Source organism: Ovis canadensis, chromosome 20 (genome assembly GCF_042477335.2).
Source record: "Ovis canadensis isolate MfBH-ARS-UI-01 breed Bighorn chromosome 20, ARS-UI_OviCan_v2, whole genome shotgun sequence".
NCBI lineage: Eukaryota > Metazoa > Chordata > Mammalia > Artiodactyla > Bovidae > Ovis > Ovis canadensis.
The window spans coordinates 31,877,600-31,896,058 of NC_091264.1; the positions used below are offsets into that span (position 1 = coordinate 31,877,600).

Below are 18,459 nucleotides of genomic sequence, written 5' to 3' on the forward strand. Positions count from 1 at the left end.
TATTCTGCAGTGTCTGATTTCTCTTACTGGACGTAATGTCTGTGGGAGTTTTTCAGGTTGCCAGTTACATCATTAACTTTGTTCTTTTGCATTGCTGATTCACGTTCCACTGCATGAATTATGGATATTTGGGATGTCACATAAGCTTTTTTTTTTTTTTGGTCACATAAGTTTTTATCATGTAGTACTTGATTATTGTTTAGTTCTAAGAACTTTCTAATTTCCATTTTATTTCTTTGATTTATTAGTTTTCTGGAAGTATATATTTTTAAGTTTTCAAACTTGGTTGTTTTTTTTTTTTTGCTTAGTCATCTTTTGGTTTAGATTTTAATCTTCATTCCCTGTGGCCAAAGAATGTGATTTCTGTGATTCTGAATCTTTGCATTTAGTGAGACTTATTTCATGGCCTAGTAGGTGATCAGATTTTATAAGTGTTCTGTGTGTGATGAAGAAGAATGTGTACTCTTCAACCGTTGGATATAGGATTCTGTTTATTCCTCTAAATTGACCTTGTTAATTGTGTTGTGCAAATCTCTATCGTTACTCATTTTTGTTTGCTTGATTTATTACTTAGAGAAGTATGCTAAAATTTACCATTACAATCGTGAAGTTTTAAACTTCCAGTCATGTCAGTTTTACTTTATATATTTTTTGACTATGTTATCAGATTCAAGGTTAAAATCATTTAACAGTAGATAATAATAGATAGAACTTTATATAGCAATATAATAGAACTCTCTGCAATGATGGAAAAGTTCTTTTCTGTGCTGTCAAAAATGACAGCCATTCATGTCTATTGAGCACTTGAAATGGGGCTAGTGTGACTGAGGAACTCAGTATTTAATTTTATGTACTTTAGAGTTTAATGTTAAATAGCCACATGTGGTGAGTGGCTATCACATAGTGGACTGTGTAGATTTAGAGTCTTCATGGTCAGTTAAGCCTTATTGTGATGAAATGACCATCTTTCTTTCTAGTGAAGTTTTTTCTCTTAAGGTCTGGTTTTATCTGGTATTAATGGTATACCAGCTTTCTTTGATTGGTATCTTTCTAGTATGTCTGTTTCTATCCTTTACTATTTTCTTTTGGCTTAATCATTATTTTAGTCTCTTTAATTGTGGTAAAATATGACTACCATACTTTGCCATTGTAGCCATTTTAAGTATAAAATTCAGTTGTCCTTTTACTTGAAATTGTTTAGTTTGGAAATAATTTTAAATTTACAGAAAAAAAATTGTAAGAATAATAGAAAGAGCACTGGTAAACTCTTTTCTTTTTAAATTTGTTTATTTTAGGCTGCACGGGATCTTTGCTGCTGTGCACGGGCTTTCTCTAGTTGCAGTGAGTAGGGTCTGCTCCTAGTTTTGGTATGCAGGCTACTCATTGTGGTGGCTTTTCTCATTGTGAAGCAAAGGCTCTAGGCACAAGGGCTTCAGGAGTTGCCATGCGTGGGCTCAGTAGTTACGGCTTGTTTGCCCCAAGGCATATGGAATCTTCTCAGACTAGGGATTGAACCCGTGTTCTCTGCATTGACAGGCAGATTCTCAATCACTGGACCATCAGGGAAGTCCTCATAAACTCTTCATCCAAGTTTACCTGTTGTTAACATTGTGCTCCATTTGCTTTTTTAATTTGCTCTTTGTGTACATATACATGTCTATAAATGTATATGTATATATACTTTTTCCATGAACCATCAGTTATATGTTGGCTCTTTGCCCCTAAATAATATACATTTCCTAAGAATAAAAAGTTCTTTTATGAAACCAGCACTCCATTTATTACTTTCAAATATGTAACATTCATATAATACTTTTAATCTAGTTTCTATATTCCAGTTTTGTCAATTACTCCATAATGTCTTTTTTTTTTTTTTTTTTTCAGTCCCGGGGAGGATCTGGTTCAGGAGCACCTGTGCGTTTAGTTGTCGCGTCTCTAGTCTCCTTTAATCTGGAGCAGTTCCACAGGCTTTCTTTGTCTTTTATGATATTGACACAATTTTAAAGGCGATATAATCCTTTAAAATTTCCTAATTCCTCCTTTTAAGCTTATGTATTTCTGGATTCGAGTTACACATTCCTGGTCAGAGTACTAAGTGATGTTATATCTTCTCAGGATATTATACATGGAAGCACAGGATTACCATCCGCTCCTTGTTTGTAATGTTAATTTTGATAGCCGGGTCAAGAGGTGGTTTGATTTTTCCACTGTACAGTTAATATTTTTTCCCTTGCTACTATTAATAAGCAGTCTGTTGGCAGTGTACTTTAAAGCATGCCAGTATTCTACTGTCATCAGAATTTCCCCTAGTAGCATTTTATGATTTTTTTTTTAGCCACCCTTGTGGCTTGCAGGGTCTTAGTTCCCCAGCCAGGGATTGAACGGGGCCCTGGCAGTGAAATCAGTGAGTCCTAACTACTGGACCTCCAGGGAATTCCCTCATTGTACTTTTAACTTTGACTTCCTTTTGTATTTTAGACATGTCATTATTTAAAATATTAATACCTAGGACCTATTTTCTAATCAACCTAAAATCTCTCTTTTTGAATGATCAATTTTTGTCTAGTTATTATAAGTAATGACATTTGACTTTTATTTTTGGTTTACTTTTCTAATAATTTTAAATTTTAGTTATTTAATATATACAGGAGTATGTAGAACATAGAGTTAAAGCAAGAAGGTTCAGTAGAACACTAACAGATGTGATTCTGCCCAGCGTTTTTGTGCATTCTGTTATTTTGGATTTTTTAAAAATTCCTTTTTGTCTCTCTCAGTTTTGGAAGTTACGCATTCTGTCTCTGTAGTTGATTGCTCTTATATTTTTAATGTAAGTTTAACTTGTTAATGTCACCTCCCATCTCCCTGAAAAATGGAAGGACCACAGAAAATCTTAATTCCAGTCTGATCCCCATCTTGCACCTTTGTTTCTCTCCCAGCTGGTGATTATTGTTATTGTTTTATTCAGTTTGGATTCGCCATCATACCAGTTGCTTTAGTCACCATTCCTTTTGTGCCTTGATCCTTCTTTCTGAATTCAGTTTTCCTCCTAAAGTACATTATTTAGAAGTTTCTTAATTGATGAAATATTGCTAGAAAACTTAACATCCGTTTTTATTTTAGAAAGGTTTATTTTCATCTTCATTTAGAAAATCTTTTTATTGTGAGAAATTTTGACATTCCAGAAAGCAGGCAGAATGCACAGTATATCAACACATATCAGTTCATGGCTGATTTTGCTTCATCTATACCCCACCCACTTTCCCTACCCCTCAGATAAAGACTCCTTTTAAAAGCCAGGATTCTATAATTATCAAACTTATAGAAGTTAGTAGTAGTTCCTAATATTATCAGATATGCAGTCAGTATTCATGTTTCCCTAATTATCTTGAGCTTTTTAGCATTTTTTGTGGGTTTTTTTTGGCCTGTCGAGGATCCGAATGAAGCCCGCATTTTGCGTTTGATGAGTTCTCTCTCTCATCTCCCTCGGTGTATGATCCCTGCCTCAGTTTCCCTGCCCTCTTGCAGTTGTTTGTGGAGGGCTGGCTGGTTGTCCAGAGATGTCCACAGGCTGGCCTGTGTCTCCCTAGTGTCCTCTAGCATGGTCCTCTGTCGCCTCCTTCCTGATGACTGATATTCAGGTGTTCACATGTGGGAGCTTATTTAGATTCTGGGTTGATTTTCTCAGGCAAGGACATGTCATAGGTGGTATCGTGTACTTCCTTCAGGAGGTTGTCTTTCTGTGTGATGTTACAGTGGATTTCAGCATTGTCTGTCCAGTCTATGCATTATATAGAATTTCCCATCAGCTGTTCGCTAGACATTCATTCTCATTACCATTAGGGTTAGGAGCTAGTGACATTCTACTCTCGTCATCCTCTCTCCATGTGTTAGCCAGAAGGCTCTGTCTATAGAGGGAACCTTTCTCTCATCAGCTTTTTGGTTACCTTGAAGGTCCATTTATACAGGAAAGGCTTGATTCTCTTTTCCTCTCTCTTTTTTAACCACTTTTCCAAATAATGTATTGGTTCTCTAGCTTCATCCAAAGATGACCCATGAGGTCTTTGAAAAATAAAAGATATCATTATGAACTCATGGCTTTTAAAATATTTCATGTTTTTCAGTCCATCACAGGTGTGGGTTTTTTTTTTTTTTTTTTTTTGACGTTCACATTGTCCCATCTTGGGCCAGAGAGCACCTCCCAGTCTGGTTCCTTTTGATACCCTCTCCTGTGATAGCATCCTTGCTTTCTAGTCTGAGCAAACACCCCAGGCTCACAGCGGGCAGCAAAGACTCAGCCTAGCAGATCTCTAAAACTATCAAGTTCCCTGGGAGCAAAGCCCAGCTCTCCTCTCTGGTGGTTCTGCTGTGGAGCTCATCCGGCACAGGGCTGGGCACAGAGTCGGCTCCCAGACCCCTGTGGCAGACACAGAGGGGCTGTGCTCGGGACACTAGATGAGGCATGCGTGTGTCTGTGTGTGTGTGAGTGCTGGGCCCTGCTCCCCACAGAGACTAGCGGAGCCTGGCGAGTGCTACACGCTCGCCTCAGCCCTGACCCCTCGTTTCCCCTGCTGTCTCCACTTCTTCCTTTGACACTCTCCCAGGTCAGAACCATCCGGTCTTGGATGTGGGGCCACACCGGCGACTGCAGTGGACGTGGCTGGGCCGGGCGGAGCTGCAGTTCGGGGGCCAGATGCTGCATGTGTCCACCGTGCAAATGTGGCTGCTGCTGCATTTCAATCAGACAGAGGTGCCTCAGCTCCTCGGCCTCTCTGTCTGTCACTGTTTTCCTCAACTCTGTCTGTCCCACCTTCTGTCCCTTCTTTTCCTTTGCCTCGACTGTCTGCTCCTGACTGGCCCTGTTTCTCCCGCCCAGGAGGTGTCAGTAGAGGCTTTGCTGAAGAGCTCTGGCCTCAGCCCTGAGCTGCTGCTCCAGGCCCTCCTGCCCCTCACCTCAGACAGCGGCCCTTTGACCCTGCAGGAGGGCCAGGACTTCCCACCTAGGGGTAGGTCTGAGGTAGTGGGGCTGGGCTGAGCCTCTGCTCCCAGGGGCGGGCTCTCCGGGTGGGGGAGATACAGGGGATGAGAATGGAGTCCCCTTTGCCCTCACTCGTCTGGCGCTTACCTTCTTTGGGCGCTGACTGGGAGTGGGTTCCAGGTATGCTGCGTCTCCGGGAGCCTGGGCTCCAGCCCCGTGGGGAGGCCCTGTGGCTGCTGCCTCCCCAGACATACCTGAACGTGGAGAAGGATGAAGGCCGGACCCTGGAGCAGAAGAGGAACCTCCTGAGCTGTCTTCTTGTCCGTATTCTCAAAGCCCATGGGGAGAAGGGCCTCCACATTGACCAGCTGGTTTGTCTGGTAGGCACAGGGGACCCTGATGGTGGGGGGAGAGGGAGGGAGTCATGCTTGGGGGTGGGGTGGGAGGCAGGGGTCATCACAGGGAAGGTGGGTGACATTCCCATCTGGGTTTTCTATTCCTGATGGGAAGTTAAAAGGTGGAGACCAGACATGAATGCTGACTGTGTGCCAGGCTCTATTCTAAAGAGTTTCCATGATTAAGTCATTTGATCTACACAGAAATATGAGATTGTTGTTGGTGGTATTTCTACTATTATTATTATCCCCGTTTAACAGATAAGAAAAATGAGGCATGAGTTAGTAACTGATCCATAGTCACGCAGCTAGTAAGTGGCAGAGCCAGAGGCTGGCTGCTCTGGGTAACCGCAGCCCACCTGTTTCCCCACCTCCCATCCAGGTTCTGGAGGCCTGGCACAAGGGTCCAAATCCCCCTGGAAGCCTGGGCCGCACCATTGCTGGGGGTGTGGCCTGTACCAGCACGGATGTCCTCTCTTGCATTCTTCACCTCCTGGGCCAGGGCTATGTGGAACGGCGGGATGACTGGCCCCAGATCCTCACGTACGCCACCCCGGAGCCCTCAGGGCCCTGCCGGGGCCAGGCAGAGATCCCCTTCTTTGGCAGCCAGACCTCTGAGACCTCCAAGATGAGGTAGCCACCGCTAACCCCGTGCCCCCTGCTGCAGGGCCCCCCAGGACAGACGGCACCGCAGTGACACAGGAGGGGTCATAGTGCCAAAGCCAGGCTGCCAGAACAAAAACATGTCATTTCTTTCTTTGTCTGGCACCATTTTCCCCATCCCTGATGAGAGATATTTGTCCTCATCCCCACTCCCAGCGTTATCACCTTTGCTTGCTTCCCAGGAAGGGGCCTTGCTGTCCCCAGACTCCTAAAGCCAGCCCTTAGGTAGGAGTCCAAGACTCATAAACTACTTTCTGAATGTCTTTCATTCTAAGCAGAACCGAAATACTGGAAAGACACATATTGAGTACTAACTATGCACTCTGCTTAGTGAAATATACAAATTCTATGAATAGTTTTCAGGAAGTCTGTTCTCCAGAGGATTTTGCCATAGGATTCCGCTAGCTAGCTGGCACCCTAAATCTCTTTACCTCAGTTCCAGTTCACCAGGAGTTGTTCTGCTTTTATGCCTGCTGTTCATACTGTGTGTAAATGCGAGTTTTCTAGAGTCATCTTGCTCAGACTTCCATTTGCACACATTCTCAAATTCACTAGAGCTCCCTGTGACACTTAGGCTGCTGGTCCACAGACCACACGTTGAGGAATGAGGCTGTAGACTTTCTCTCTCTAGACACGCTGGGAGAATTTGGGGAGGGACCTGCAGTGTGATTGTCGTATCCACTGCAGGTCAGTTAGCACCGTGACCCCTGCCCACTAGATTCCAGCAGTGCTTCAGCCACTGTGACCGCCAGCCCCACCCCACATACAAACGCTCTGTGGGGGCTGTGTTCTGATGGTGGGGTGGTGATCCTCAGGCTGGTTCAGCAAGTGTGGGCAGAGATGCACCAAGTGAGGACCGGGGGGCCAGGGTGGGGTCCAGCCAGCGGGTTGGATAAGCAGGGCAGTGAGGCTGACCACCGACCCCTCTCTCCCTCAAGCCCAGAAGCCGTGGCTGCCCTGGCTTCCCTCCAGCTGCCTGCGGGCCGCACCATGAGCCCCCGGGAGGTGGAAGGGTTGATGGAGCAGACGGTGCGGCAGGTGCAGGAGACGCTGAACCTGGAGCCCGACGTGGCGCAGCACCTCCTGGCTCATGCCCACTGGGGCGCCGAGCAGCTGCTGCAGAGCTACAGCGATGACCCGGAGCCGCTGCTGCTGGCAGCTGGGCTGCGCGTGCCGCAGGCCCAGGCCACGCCCGCACGCCCCGACCACTGCCCCGTGTGCGTCAGCCCCCTGGCACCCGACCACGACCTGCCCGCCCTCTGCTGCCAGCACTCCTGCTGCAAGGTGAGGCTCTCCTCCCCCCAGCACCACAGCTCGGGAGCTCCTGGTCTCCAGCCCCGCAAGGCCACTTCCGGTCCTGGGTGATGTTGGATGAGTCTCTTAGTCCCTCTTAAGCTGGTTTTGTCATCGGTAAGTGGTGCTTTGACACTCTGCAGGGTGGTGGTTAGCATCTGGTGGTATGTGTCTTTGCTGCATATTGTGATCACTGGGAACTTTTTAAAAATCCCAGTGCTCAAAGTATGCCCGAGACCAATTAAATGAGAATCTCCAGAGGTGAAACAAGAGCTCCTCAGGGGATTCTAGGGTTCAGCCAAATTTGAGAACGACAGATAATCCATACACATGTATAGAATCAAAGCACTTTATAAATGAGAAGGGTTCGGAAATTGGTGATGACTATGGTTTATGCTTTCCTTATCACCACCGAAGGTTCTTTAATTGCAAAATGTCATCACTTCTTTTATCTGTACACGTTCACTTAATATAAAAATTTAAAACAAAAAAACAGCACAAAAGCAGAGGGAAGTACGGGAAGTCAGGCTGCCGTGAAGCCGAGCGGAGAAGGCTGTAGCTGGGGAGGGGGCACCCTTGAGGTGGCGAGGGGCCGAGGCAGGAAGCCAGGTGCTGAGTGCCTGCCTCCCCTGCCCCTGCCTCTCAGCTTGTAGGACCAGAGCCCACACCCATCCACTTAGCAGGATGAACGCCCTTGTTGCCATGAATTCTAGCCGCCTCTCTCAGCAGCGCCGCCCCAGTGGTGGGTGACCGGGGCCGTGTGCGTTTGCATGCGTGTGTACCTGTACTTTTGCTCCTTCCCTTTTGCTCAGCTTCAAGTTACTCTTCTCACATAGTTGCCTCTGCCCCCCTGTTCCCAGGTTCTTAATGATTCCCTTTACACTTCCACTTTTTTGTTCAACTAATGCTTATCATGGACTTCCTGCGTGCACGGCGCTGGGTGCTGCGTGAGGGAGTGGGGAGACCCCGGCAGACAAGGACCCGAGAGCTAATAATGGGGGCCTCATTCTGGGCCACTGTGCTGTCTTACAAACATTGTCTCGTTTAATTCCTGGAATAGTTCTGTGAAGAAGGTGAGCACAGTGGTGGGACAGCGGAAGGAGAGATTTGGGAGGTGGACAGGGGCCTAGCTGAGTTGGGTTGGCAGACAAGGGCCTTTATGGGAAGCCCTGGTGGGTTTTGAGCAGAGATGCAATAAGATCTGATTTCCAGTTTTGAAAAGATCACTTGGTGTGGAGAAAAGGCTTGGACGGAACAAGAGTGGAGGCAGGGACACTGACTCAGAGACTTGTACAAAGAGGCAAGAGGTGCTGGCCACTGAGCCTAGGGACGGTGAAGGGGTGGACAGATCGGGACACCTGTGGGGTAGAGCTGACAAGGTTGTGGCTGAGGACAAGGGCATCAAGACAGCTCCTGGGGTTTTGACCTGAGCATCTGGCAGGAGGATTTGGGGGAAATGTTAGGCCTGGGGTTGGGGTGCAGGGCAGATTTTTGAGGGGAAATTCCATCCGTTTTGGTTAAGTAAAGTTTGAGCTGCTTTGTTGGGCACCTGTGTGGGACTAGCAAGTGGACAGTGGATTTTTCGATTTGGAAATAAGTGCAGAAGCCTGGCCGGCATCACCCAGGGGGAGAGGAGCAGGCCCAAGGCACTGAGTGTGGGGCACCCCAACCCTGTAGAGACAGAGACAGGGAGCTGGGAAACGGGACTCAGCAAAGCAGGCTGAATCCATCCCAGCAGAGGAGCCAGTGGCGGAGTGCAGGAGCCACTGACTTGGGGCCTGGAGCAGTGGGAAGATAGCTTCCTGGGGTGAGGCTCGAGTGGCCGAGGGCAGGAGGGGAGTCCAGGCGGGAGACGGCATTCCCTGTGGCTGGGCAGTGGGGTCAGTGGAGGCCAAGGGTAAGCCCCAAGCAGAGAGGCTCCTCGCGGGCATGGAGCAGGTTCCAAACTGAGACCTGGCCGTTGTCCTGCAGGGCAGTGCTCCCACCCCACAGCTATCAGGGGCCCCGAGGGCCTGTGTGCCTGCCCTCGGCCTGGGGGTCTGAATGCGGAAAAGGATTTTGCATTCTACTTCCCATCTTATCTGGGCTTGTTTTACTGTAGGAAGGGGTTGGTTTTGTTGAGTGAAAATAGTTCAGTAAAGCACTTATTTATCATGGAAAGTCCTCATGTAGCCACCTGAGGACTCTCCTGGGGTTTGGATCCATCATTTGGGGAAGCTCGGGGGTAGGCATTGTGAGGGAGAGGGTCCTTAATGGAGTCTTTTGGAGGCTCAGGTGCTCATGACGTAGTTGGTGTCTTCAGGAGGGATGAGGGAACAGTTGAGAGGGGAGCGGATGATGAGGGCTGATGTTGAGGGGGAGGGGATGATGAGGGCTGATGTTAAGGGGGAGGGGATGAGGGCTGATGTTGGGGGAGGGGATGATGAGGGCTGATGTTGAGGGGGAGGGGGTGAGGGCTGCTGATGTTGAGGGGGGCAGGGGATGATGAGGGCTGACATTGAGCGGGAGGGGATGATGAGGGCTGATGTTGAGGGCGACGGGATGATGGCTGACATTGGGGGAGGGGATGAAGGGGGCTGACGTTGGGGGAAGGGATGAGGGGGGCTGACGTTTCAGGGGAGGAGATGATGAGGGCTGGTGTTGGGGGGAGGGGATGATGAGGGCTGATGTTGGGGAGGGGATGATGAGGGCTGGTGTTGGGGGAGGGGATGATGAGGGCTGGTGTTGGGGGGAGGGGATGATGAGGGCTGGTGTAGGGGGAGGGGATGATGAGGGCTGATGTTGGGGAGGGGATGATGAGGGCTGGTGTTGGAGAGGATGATGAGGGCTGATGTTGGGGGGAGGGGATGATGAGGGCTGGTGTTGGGGGAGGGAATGATGAGGGCTGGTGTTGGGGAGGGGATGATGAGGGCTGGTGTTGGGGAGGGGATGATGAGGGCTGGTGTTGGGGAGGGGATGATGAGGGCTGGTGTTGGGGAGGGGATGATGAGGGCTGGTGTTGGGGAGGGGATGATGAGGGCTGGTGTTGGGGGAGGGGATGAGGGCTTGGGTTGGGTACGGCAGTGACATGATAGTAGGAGGATTTATGAGTTGTGTCAGCTCCGGCACTGGTGATGGGGGCTGGGGGGCTGATCAGAATTTATAGGTGCACTGGAGGCATCTCGGTCTGGGGAGGCAGGGGCATAGAGACAGGACTGAGGCAAGAAGTTGAGCCAGATGAGGGCACAGCTACAGCACAGTGGGCCCTGGCCAGCCCCTCAGGCCTTCTTTCTCTCTGGCTTTCTTGCTGTCTCCAAGTCTTTCTCAGAACTTGACTCTTCTTTTTCTTGATTCTATTTACCCATCTATTCACACCCACCCCAACAATAATTTTAATTACCATTTTGGTCTGCACACCTCAAAGTGAACTGTAATTGGGGCCAATCAGGAAAACCCCTGGAGGCCAGAAAGGTTAGGGTCAGTGTTGAGGCTGATGGAGCAGCAGCCCTGTCTCTGGCCTTGCCCATGTCGGGGAGGGTTCCTGCTCTTGTGCTGTCCCTGAGCAGCCGCTCCCGTCTCCCTCCCAGTCTTGCTGGAATGAGTATCTGACGACGCGCATTGAGCAGAACCTTGTGCTGAACTGCACCTGCCCCATTGCTGAGTGCCCGGCCCAGCCCACGGGGGCCTTCATCCGTGCCATTGTCTCCTCGCCAGAGGTCATCTCCAAGGTACCCTACTCTGCCTCGAGGCGCTCCGGGGCACAGCCCTGGGGAGCGGGGGGCCTGGAGGTGTGGTGTCGGAGAGCCAGGCACTCACCGCATGGCCCCTGCATCCCCACAGTACGAGAAGGCCCTCCTGCGTGGCTACGTGGAGAGCTGCGCCAACCTGACCTGGTGCACCAACCCCCAGGGCTGCGACCGCATCCTCTGCCGCCAAGGCCTGGGCTGCGGGACCGCCTGCTCCAAGTGTGGCTGGGCCTCCTGCTTCAGCTGTAGCTTCCCTGAGGTGGGAGCCCACCCTGGCTCTGCCCCATTGCTGGGGTCCACACCCCTCACTGACCCCCGACCCCAAGCACCCTGCCCTGTCCTGCCTGCACCAACCCGTCTGTAATGAGGACTCAGCTGTGCCCTCGCCGCCCCCTCCTCCCCTAGGCACACTACCCTGCCAGCTGTGGCCACATGTCTCAGTGGGTGGATGACGGCGGCTACTACGACGGCATGAGCGTGGAGGCCCAGAGCAAGCATCTGACGAAGCTCATCTCCAAGCGCTGCCCCAGCTGTCAGGCTCCCATTGAGAAGAACGAGGGGTGTCTGCAGTAAGAGGGGGTACTGTGGGCGGCGGCAGGGTTGGAGGCTTGGGAGAGGGTGGGAGACCTGGCAGAAGTAAGGGGCAGTGGACGGACCAGAAAGCTCAAGAACCACAGGGAGGTCCTCAGCTACCTCCTTGCACCCTCCAGTGATTCCAGTGTTCCCCCACTTTTAAGCCTGCATGTATGGGCGGATTTGGAAGCCAGGATGTGGTTAGTAGGGATTAGTGAGGTTAAGACTTAAGAGGGCATGAGAAGGGCCAGCGGTGTGTCCAGGCCCTGGGTATTCCTGGTGGAGCCCTGGCCAGAGGCAGGAACCCTGACCAGCTAGCCTCCTCCACAGCATGACATGTGCCAAATGCAATCATGGATTCTGCTGGCGCTGCCTCAAGTCCTGGAAGCCAAATCACAAAGACTATTACAACTGCTCCGCCATGGTAAGGGGCTGGTGCCCAGAGGAGGCGGGCAGAGGCCCCAGGGCGGGCAGGGTGGGATGCTGTTTCCGGGGCTGGGTGCAGACAGCTCCATGTCCCAAGCAGCCAGAGAGGTGGAACAAGGCTCAATGGAGAGAAGACTGAAGGCCCCAGGGCCTGCAGGTGCTGGGAGTTCCGTCCTGGGAGGTCTGTGCACAGAGACTTTCCGCCCCAGAGTTGGCCGTCCCACACCGGGGGGGCGGCGCTACAGAGAGGCTGTGGTGGGCTGGGCGCTCCCAGGAGGCCCAGGGCAGAGCGGAGCAAGGACTCTGAGTCAGGGCCTGGCTTCACTGTGTAGTCAACCTACCAGGCCTCAGCACCCTCATCTCAGTTACGAGAAATGAATGAAGAAATCTGGGTAGAGCAGCAGCAGGCCTCCGTGAATGGTGGCTGGTCTGAGGAATAACCAACCTCATCTTGTCCTGCCAATCACCCAACAGCCCTCTGATGTGTCTTCACCAGGTAAGCAAAGCCGCGCGCCAGGAGAAGCGCTTCCAGGACTACAACGAGAGGTGTACTTTCCATCACCAGGCCCGGGTGAGCAGGGAGGGGACAGTGAGGTGGCCAAGGAGGTTAGAGGGCTGGGCTGGATGGCCAGGCGCTCTTCTGAGGGGTGGGGCTGTGCCCACTGGTGCTGACAGCCACCTCTCTGCACAGGACTTTGCTGTGAACTTGCGGAACCGCGTGTCTGCCATCCACGAGGTGCCCCCACCCAAATCCTTCACCTTCCTCAGTGATGCCTGCCGGGGTCTCGAGCAAGCACGAAAGGTTGTGTGGGGTGGGCTGGGCAGAGGGTGGGCGGGAAGAGGGGGAGGGTGGGAGGTGGCCTCAGCAGGAGCCTGCCGGGGCCCGCAGGTGCTGGCCTACGCCTGCGTGTACAGCTTCTACAACCAGGACACAGAGCACATGGACATCGTGGAGCAGCAGATCGAGGCCCTGGAGCTGCACACCAATGCCCTGCAGATCCTCCTGGGTGAGCCCCCATCCCCCTGGCACCTACCCCCAACATAAAGATGGGTGGGCAACCCGGCCCCAGCCGCCCACCTTCATTCTGGCCCCTGGAGCTTCCTGTGCCTCGTAGCCTTGTTACCATCTTCAAGTTCCACCCCGCAGGTCCACGGTGCACACCCCCACCCGACCTTTGCTTTGATTATGACGTGTCCCCACCTCTAGGCTGTGAGCCCTGGTAGATGTGGGGAGCGCATGGTAGGCGTCTGTGGGAGGAAGGGAAGAAGGGAGGGAGCCCCGCGCCCTGCCCCCTCTGCAGAGGAGACGCTGCTGCACTGCAGAGACCTGGCCTCCTCGCTGCGCCTCCTGCGGGCGGAGCACCTCAACACCGGCCTGGAGCTGCTGCGGCGGATCCAGGAGCGGCTGCTGGCCATCCTGCAGCACTCCACCCAGGTAGCCACCCACCCGACCCAGCCTTCCTGCCCTCACTCAGCACCACCTGCCACAGCCTCCGGTGCCCTGGGGGGATCCTGATGGAAAGGATTCCACGGCACAGGGACCCAGCCTGTATCCCACCTCCCAGCCCTGCCCCTCGGCCACCTGGCCTTTCCTACAAAATGAAGGAGGTAGTTAGCCCAAGTTAAGGGTATCTGGCCAGGTGCTTGCTCTCCAGAACTCACTTGGAGAACTTTTTCAAAAGATTCTCCCCAGATATGGATTTAGAATCCTAGGAGTTGGGGGCCAAAGGGCAGGGACCCACCAGAGTAAAGGAGCTGAGGTTCTTTCCGGCTCCAATACACTGATGTTGAGTCTGAACTAGGAATCCCGCCCTCAGGGAGCTTACGGACTAGTATGTAACTTGGGCAGAAAAGGCATGAACACACAAAGGTAAGGGTACGTGCTGCCTCACCGCCGTATCCTGGGTCGCTGGAGACTACCTGTCATGTTACGCAGTCAATGGCTCGCGAAGCACCGTGCTGGGGTTGGTGGGGGGAGCATTCCTGGCAGGCCAGGTGGCTCTTGGGCCTGGGGGATCCGGGTGAAGGAAGGCTGGGTGCCAGGGCCCAGTGTCCTCTACTCTGCTGCTCCCCACATCCTCCCATCTCCTTGCCAGGATTTCCGGGTTGGTCTCCAGAGTCCATCCTCCGAGTCCCGGGAGGCGAAGGGACCCAACGTGCCCGGCAGTCAGTGAGTGGAGGGGACCCCGGTGCAGGGGGGCGTAGGAGGGGGCGTGGGAGGCGCCATGGCCCTGAGGTTGCGCGTGCGCTCTCCCAGGCCCCAGGGCTCCTCAGGACTGGAGGAGGAGGAGGACGAGGACGAGGACGAGGTGCCCGAGTGGCAGCAGGACGAGTTTGAGGAGGAGCTGGACAATGACAGCTTCTCCTATGATGAGGAGTCTGAGAACCTGGACCGAGAGACCTTCTTCTTCGGCGATGAGGACGACGACGAGGATGATGATGAGGGCTACGACTGAGGGGCAGGACGCAGAGGCCACCAGAGCCCGGGGTCCCGGGTCAGGTGCGCACCACTGTCCCCGCACACAGTGGCAGGCGCCTGTGGCACCATCTTCTGTTCAGTGAATAAACTTTTTTTTTCATATACTTCTCTGGAAGCAGACCGGTTTCCGCAAAGGGCCACTTCAGCTCCCCCTGCCATCACACACAGCCAATCCTCCTCCTCCCCTGCTCTTTGCTCTAGGCATCCAGACATCCATCCTCAAAGCCCACAGCAGACAGCTGTGACTTACATTGATAAAGGGAAATAAGTGTCCTTGGTACTCAGCCCACAAGCCTCGGACCTAGCACAGGGACAGGAAGGAATGGTCACCCACCCCCGCCACAATCAGCTTCATCCAAACTCCTGAATGTTCCTGCAGGGAGCTTGAGCATGTTAGAAAGTCTCCTCCTCTTGGGGGCCTGTGGACCTTTAAAGGTCTCTACATGTTGAAGTTGAGGGGCGTGTTAGGATATAGGATATTATTGAGAACTGGACCTTCCTCTACCCACAGTGTGACATAATGTCAGGATTGTATACATGCCATGAATCAGTATTGGGGCTAAGAGCCAGGAGCCAAGTCTGGGGTCAGGAGAATTTAATAAAAACTGCGGTGAAGTCAAGCAGTTGGGTCAGGAGAGGCAGCCACCTGCTTAGGATGATACGCCTCAAAGTATCGATCTAGCAGGGCCTCCACCTCTGCTTCCTCGTAGTCCCACACCTGGAACTTGGAGCCATCGGCTGCTCCCCGGATCATGGCTGAGAGCACTGGCAAGAAGGATGGGGGTGAAGGTGGCTCCCCCGCCACTTCCACGCTGCCCCCCCACAGTGCCCATTGCCCTTCCCTTTCTGGGGTGGGCACTGCGCTCAGAGGCCCCCAAGGAAGGAGAAGAGGGCAGGGACCTCAGAGAGCTGGGAAAGGAGGCCAGGGCTGGGAGGCTCACCTCGGCCAGATTTTGGGCGAAACAGGCACAGGACTGGTTTGCGGAGGGCCACTGCCCGGCCCAGCTCATACCCTACCCCCAGAGAGGGCTGGGTCACTTCTGCCACAACCACTGGGAAGAAAGGAGACCAAGGCTCACCCTCGGGTTTGTGAAGGATACACGACACAGTCTGGCTGTGGTGAGAAGGGAACTTAGGGAGTCCCTTGGAGGCGGGGAGCCAGGCAGGTCCAGGGGATCTAGGACCCCAGGGGAGTTTGCAGGCAGGACGGGGGACCACTCACCATCTGCCTGCTGCAGCCAGGCCACGTCCCGATCATGGATGAGCTTGTCGCCTCCAGCAGCCTCTTCCCCTGTGGTTGAGGGAAAGCTGGTCAGGGGCCCACCCTGGGCTTCAGTTCTTCTCCTCTGCCCTAGACACCCTCAGGCCCACCTTGCTCAGGGAACGGGAGGGGACAGAGAGATGGCCTCCAAGGGCCCACCCAACACTAGGCTTCTATGAATTAAGGAAATGGAAGAGCCTGCAAGGAAAATGCAGTCCTGTGCAGGGGGGTGGAATGTGACCAACGACAGGAGTGGTACAGGTGAGATGGAGGGACTCCCTGCGGGTCAGTGATCAGAGGTAGAGAGGAGGAGGAATCACATCCCAGGTGGGGACAGGCAGGAGGAGCAAGAGGCTGGCCCGCGCAAGGAACCTAGGGCCCCACAGGCTCTCAGGCTTTGGTGGGGGTGAGAACCACCTGAGAACCAGATCAACTACAAAGACCCAGGTATGGATGAGCCTGGACCGCTGACTGAGCTCTCCAGGTGATTCTCATACCCAGGCGAGTTTGAGAATCACTGCCTGAAAGCAAAGTGTAACCAGTGGGAGGTGGTGTGAAGGCAGGGGAGATCCTGGGGTCACAGGGATCCCAGCTTTCCAGCTTGATTCGATGTCACCCACTGGGAACATGAGGGTCACATGCCCCAGAGCAGGGCAGAATAACTGGAGAGCTCCTTAAAAATGGACTCAAAGGTTTTATCCCAGAATCTGCATTTTCAACAAGCTCCCTCAGAACACTGTTGAGCACAGGCCCTTCCCAAAGCACCAGCAACTTCCTGATGCATCTTTTTAAAGAGGATGCCCCAGGGACTTCCCTGGTGACCCAGTCGTTAAGAATCTACCTGCCAAGGCAGAGTACATGGATTCCATCCCTGAACAGAGAAGATTCCACATGCCCGTCGTGGAGCAACTAAGCTCACAGGGCACAACTGCCAAACCCAGGCTCCTCAACAAAAGAGGTCACTGCAATGAGAAGCCCGTGCGCAGCAATGAAGACCCAGGGCAGTCAAAAATCAAATTCAAATAAAGAGGTCTCTGAGAACTGCATCCCGGCTCTGCCCATGGGAGGGAAAAGGGGGACACACCCCTGAGGTTTTCTGAGAAGTGCGAGAGTTCTGGCACCCTTTCCGAAGTAGAAAACCAGCCAGGATAAGGGACTACCTCGCCGCAGGAGCAGGAGGCACTGGCAACAGTCTGATCAGGGGATCTGAGAGAGACGGTGTTCTCAGGACCTGGGGTCTGTCGAGTCAAGGATACCTCTACGTGAAAGGGAAGCTTTGTGCTAGGTGAGAGAGAAGAGGTCAGCGCGGCCCCCTCCCATCCTGCTCCTACAAAAGCCTCCGGAAGGAGCCCAAGCAGTTCTCCACAAAGGACCCAAAAGGTCAAGACAGTACCAATGCGGGGAGTGGGCTCCCGGGTCGGACGCACGCGGTCTGATCCCTGGCCGCAGTTCCTTCTCAGGTAGGTCCCCGCCCGGAGGTTCCCCGCCGGTGGGCGAGCCCAGCGGCACGGACTGAGCGCAGTTTCTGTCGAGGGGCCAGAGCCGCCCTCTCCTTCCCCGCCGCCCGCGCCCTGGCAGCCTCACCGCTCACATCCTGCTCAGCAGCCGCCAGGGCTCAGAAAGAACCGCCCCGAAGCGCCGCAGCCGGGACACGATCCCTACGTCCGGCTCCCTGTCCTCGCGTCCGCCGCGGATGGTCCATCAGAACAGTGCCTGCGGGCTGGTTCCCGGCGCTCCAGCCGCCGCGCGCCCCTCTCCGCCCCCGGGGGCGCCCGCGGGCTACCAGCGCCCCGGCCCCACCCACCCGTCCTGCGGAGCCTTCCTTCCCGAGGGTCCACACCTGTGAATTGTTGACGCCAAGGATATGCACGTCTGGGGACCCAGCGCCTCCCGGGCTTCTTTAACACCGCCAGGCAGAAGGCGGGGTCCTTGCCTCCTCACTCATGGCCCCTTGCCGCCCCCAGGTTCCCCCATCTCTGCTAAAGGCGACTCCTTCCTCCGAGCTCCTCAGGTCCCAAACCTTGGAGTCAATTTTTACTCTTCCCTTTTCATCAGCTCCTATACCCAATCCGTCAGCAAATCCTACAGGTTCTCTCTTCCAAATATCTCCAAACTTTGAAGCCAGCCTGTGGAGCAGCCAGCCTTGGGTCAGCTCCCGGTTTCCCAGTAAAACCCCTCTGCCGACGCGGGGTTGTGGGTGAAGGGAAGAGTACAGATTACTGCCAGGCCCCAAAAGCAGGGAATTCAGGACAGGGGGCTCAAAACACCCAAACTCCCTGCTGGGGTACAAGAGAGCATTTTTAAGGCCAGGTGAGGGCCGGGAGTCCCAGGGTATGGTATGTTCCTGCACAGTTGTCTGATTGGTTGATGCTGAGCTAACAGAGCCCTGTGTCAGGGGTTAAGGTTCCAGTAGGTCTGTGGGCCACGTGCTCATGGTCATCAGGTAGTTAATTTCTTCCATTTGGTGGGTGGTGGCTTGAGCATCTGCCAAGTACCTAGATACTATTATCTAGGTACTTCAGAGAGGAGCTAAAGCAGAGGATTTGGGAGAGGGGTCTGGCTTGGGTGGTGGTTGTTCAGTCGCTCAGTCTTTGGAACCCCATAGACTGCAGCACACCAGGCCTCCCTGTCCTTCACCATCTCCCAGAGCTTGCTCAAATTCATGTCCA

General features: G+C 53.2%; 2 protein-coding genes across 4 annotated transcripts in view; one reads left to right on the top strand and one right to left on the bottom strand.

Annotated features, from left to right (window-relative positions):
- Positions 1-14,633, top strand: part of CUL9 (cullin 9) — a 37,333-nt gene extending 22,700 nt beyond the window's left edge. For 2 of the 3 annotated variants that reach the window (XM_069564531.2, XM_069564532.2), the window contains exons 27-41: positions 4,602-4,747; positions 4,874-5,003; positions 5,156-5,355; positions 5,753-6,003; positions 6,972-7,317; positions 10,893-11,033; positions 11,146-11,310; positions 11,457-11,620; positions 11,955-12,048; positions 12,547-12,621; positions 12,742-12,852; positions 12,940-13,057; positions 13,352-13,485; positions 14,147-14,220; positions 14,308-14,633. In XM_069564531.2, the coding sequence (XP_069420632.1) occupies positions 4,602-4,747; positions 4,874-5,003; positions 5,156-5,355; positions 5,753-6,003; positions 6,972-7,317; positions 10,893-11,033; positions 11,146-11,310; positions 11,457-11,620; positions 11,955-12,048; positions 12,547-12,621; positions 12,742-12,852; positions 12,940-13,057; positions 13,352-13,485; positions 14,147-14,220; positions 14,308-14,506 (2,348 nt within the window). In that variant the 3' untranslated portion in view covers positions 14,507-14,633. Of the gene's footprint in view, positions 1-4,601; positions 4,748-4,873; positions 5,004-5,155; positions 5,356-5,752; positions 6,004-6,971; positions 7,318-7,972; positions 8,069-10,892; positions 11,034-11,145; positions 11,311-11,456; positions 11,621-11,954; positions 12,049-12,546; positions 12,622-12,741; positions 12,853-12,939; positions 13,058-13,257; positions 13,486-14,146; positions 14,221-14,307 lie in introns of all 3 variants that reach the window. The other variant, XR_011251474.2, reaches the window with a different exon arrangement.
- A 476-nt stretch (positions 14,634-15,109) lies between these two features.
- DNPH1 (2'-deoxynucleoside 5'-phosphate N-hydrolase 1) lies at positions 15,110-17,488 on the bottom strand (the record flags this gene model as incomplete). The annotated part of the gene is given in 5 exon segments (XM_069562750.1): positions 15,110-15,294; positions 15,471-15,581; positions 15,752-15,820; positions 17,375-17,404; positions 17,407-17,488. Coding segments are annotated over 5 exon segments (441 nt in total), but the record flags the coding sequence as incomplete, so codon positions are not given.
- Between the last annotated feature and the right edge of the window lie 971 nt (positions 17,489-18,459).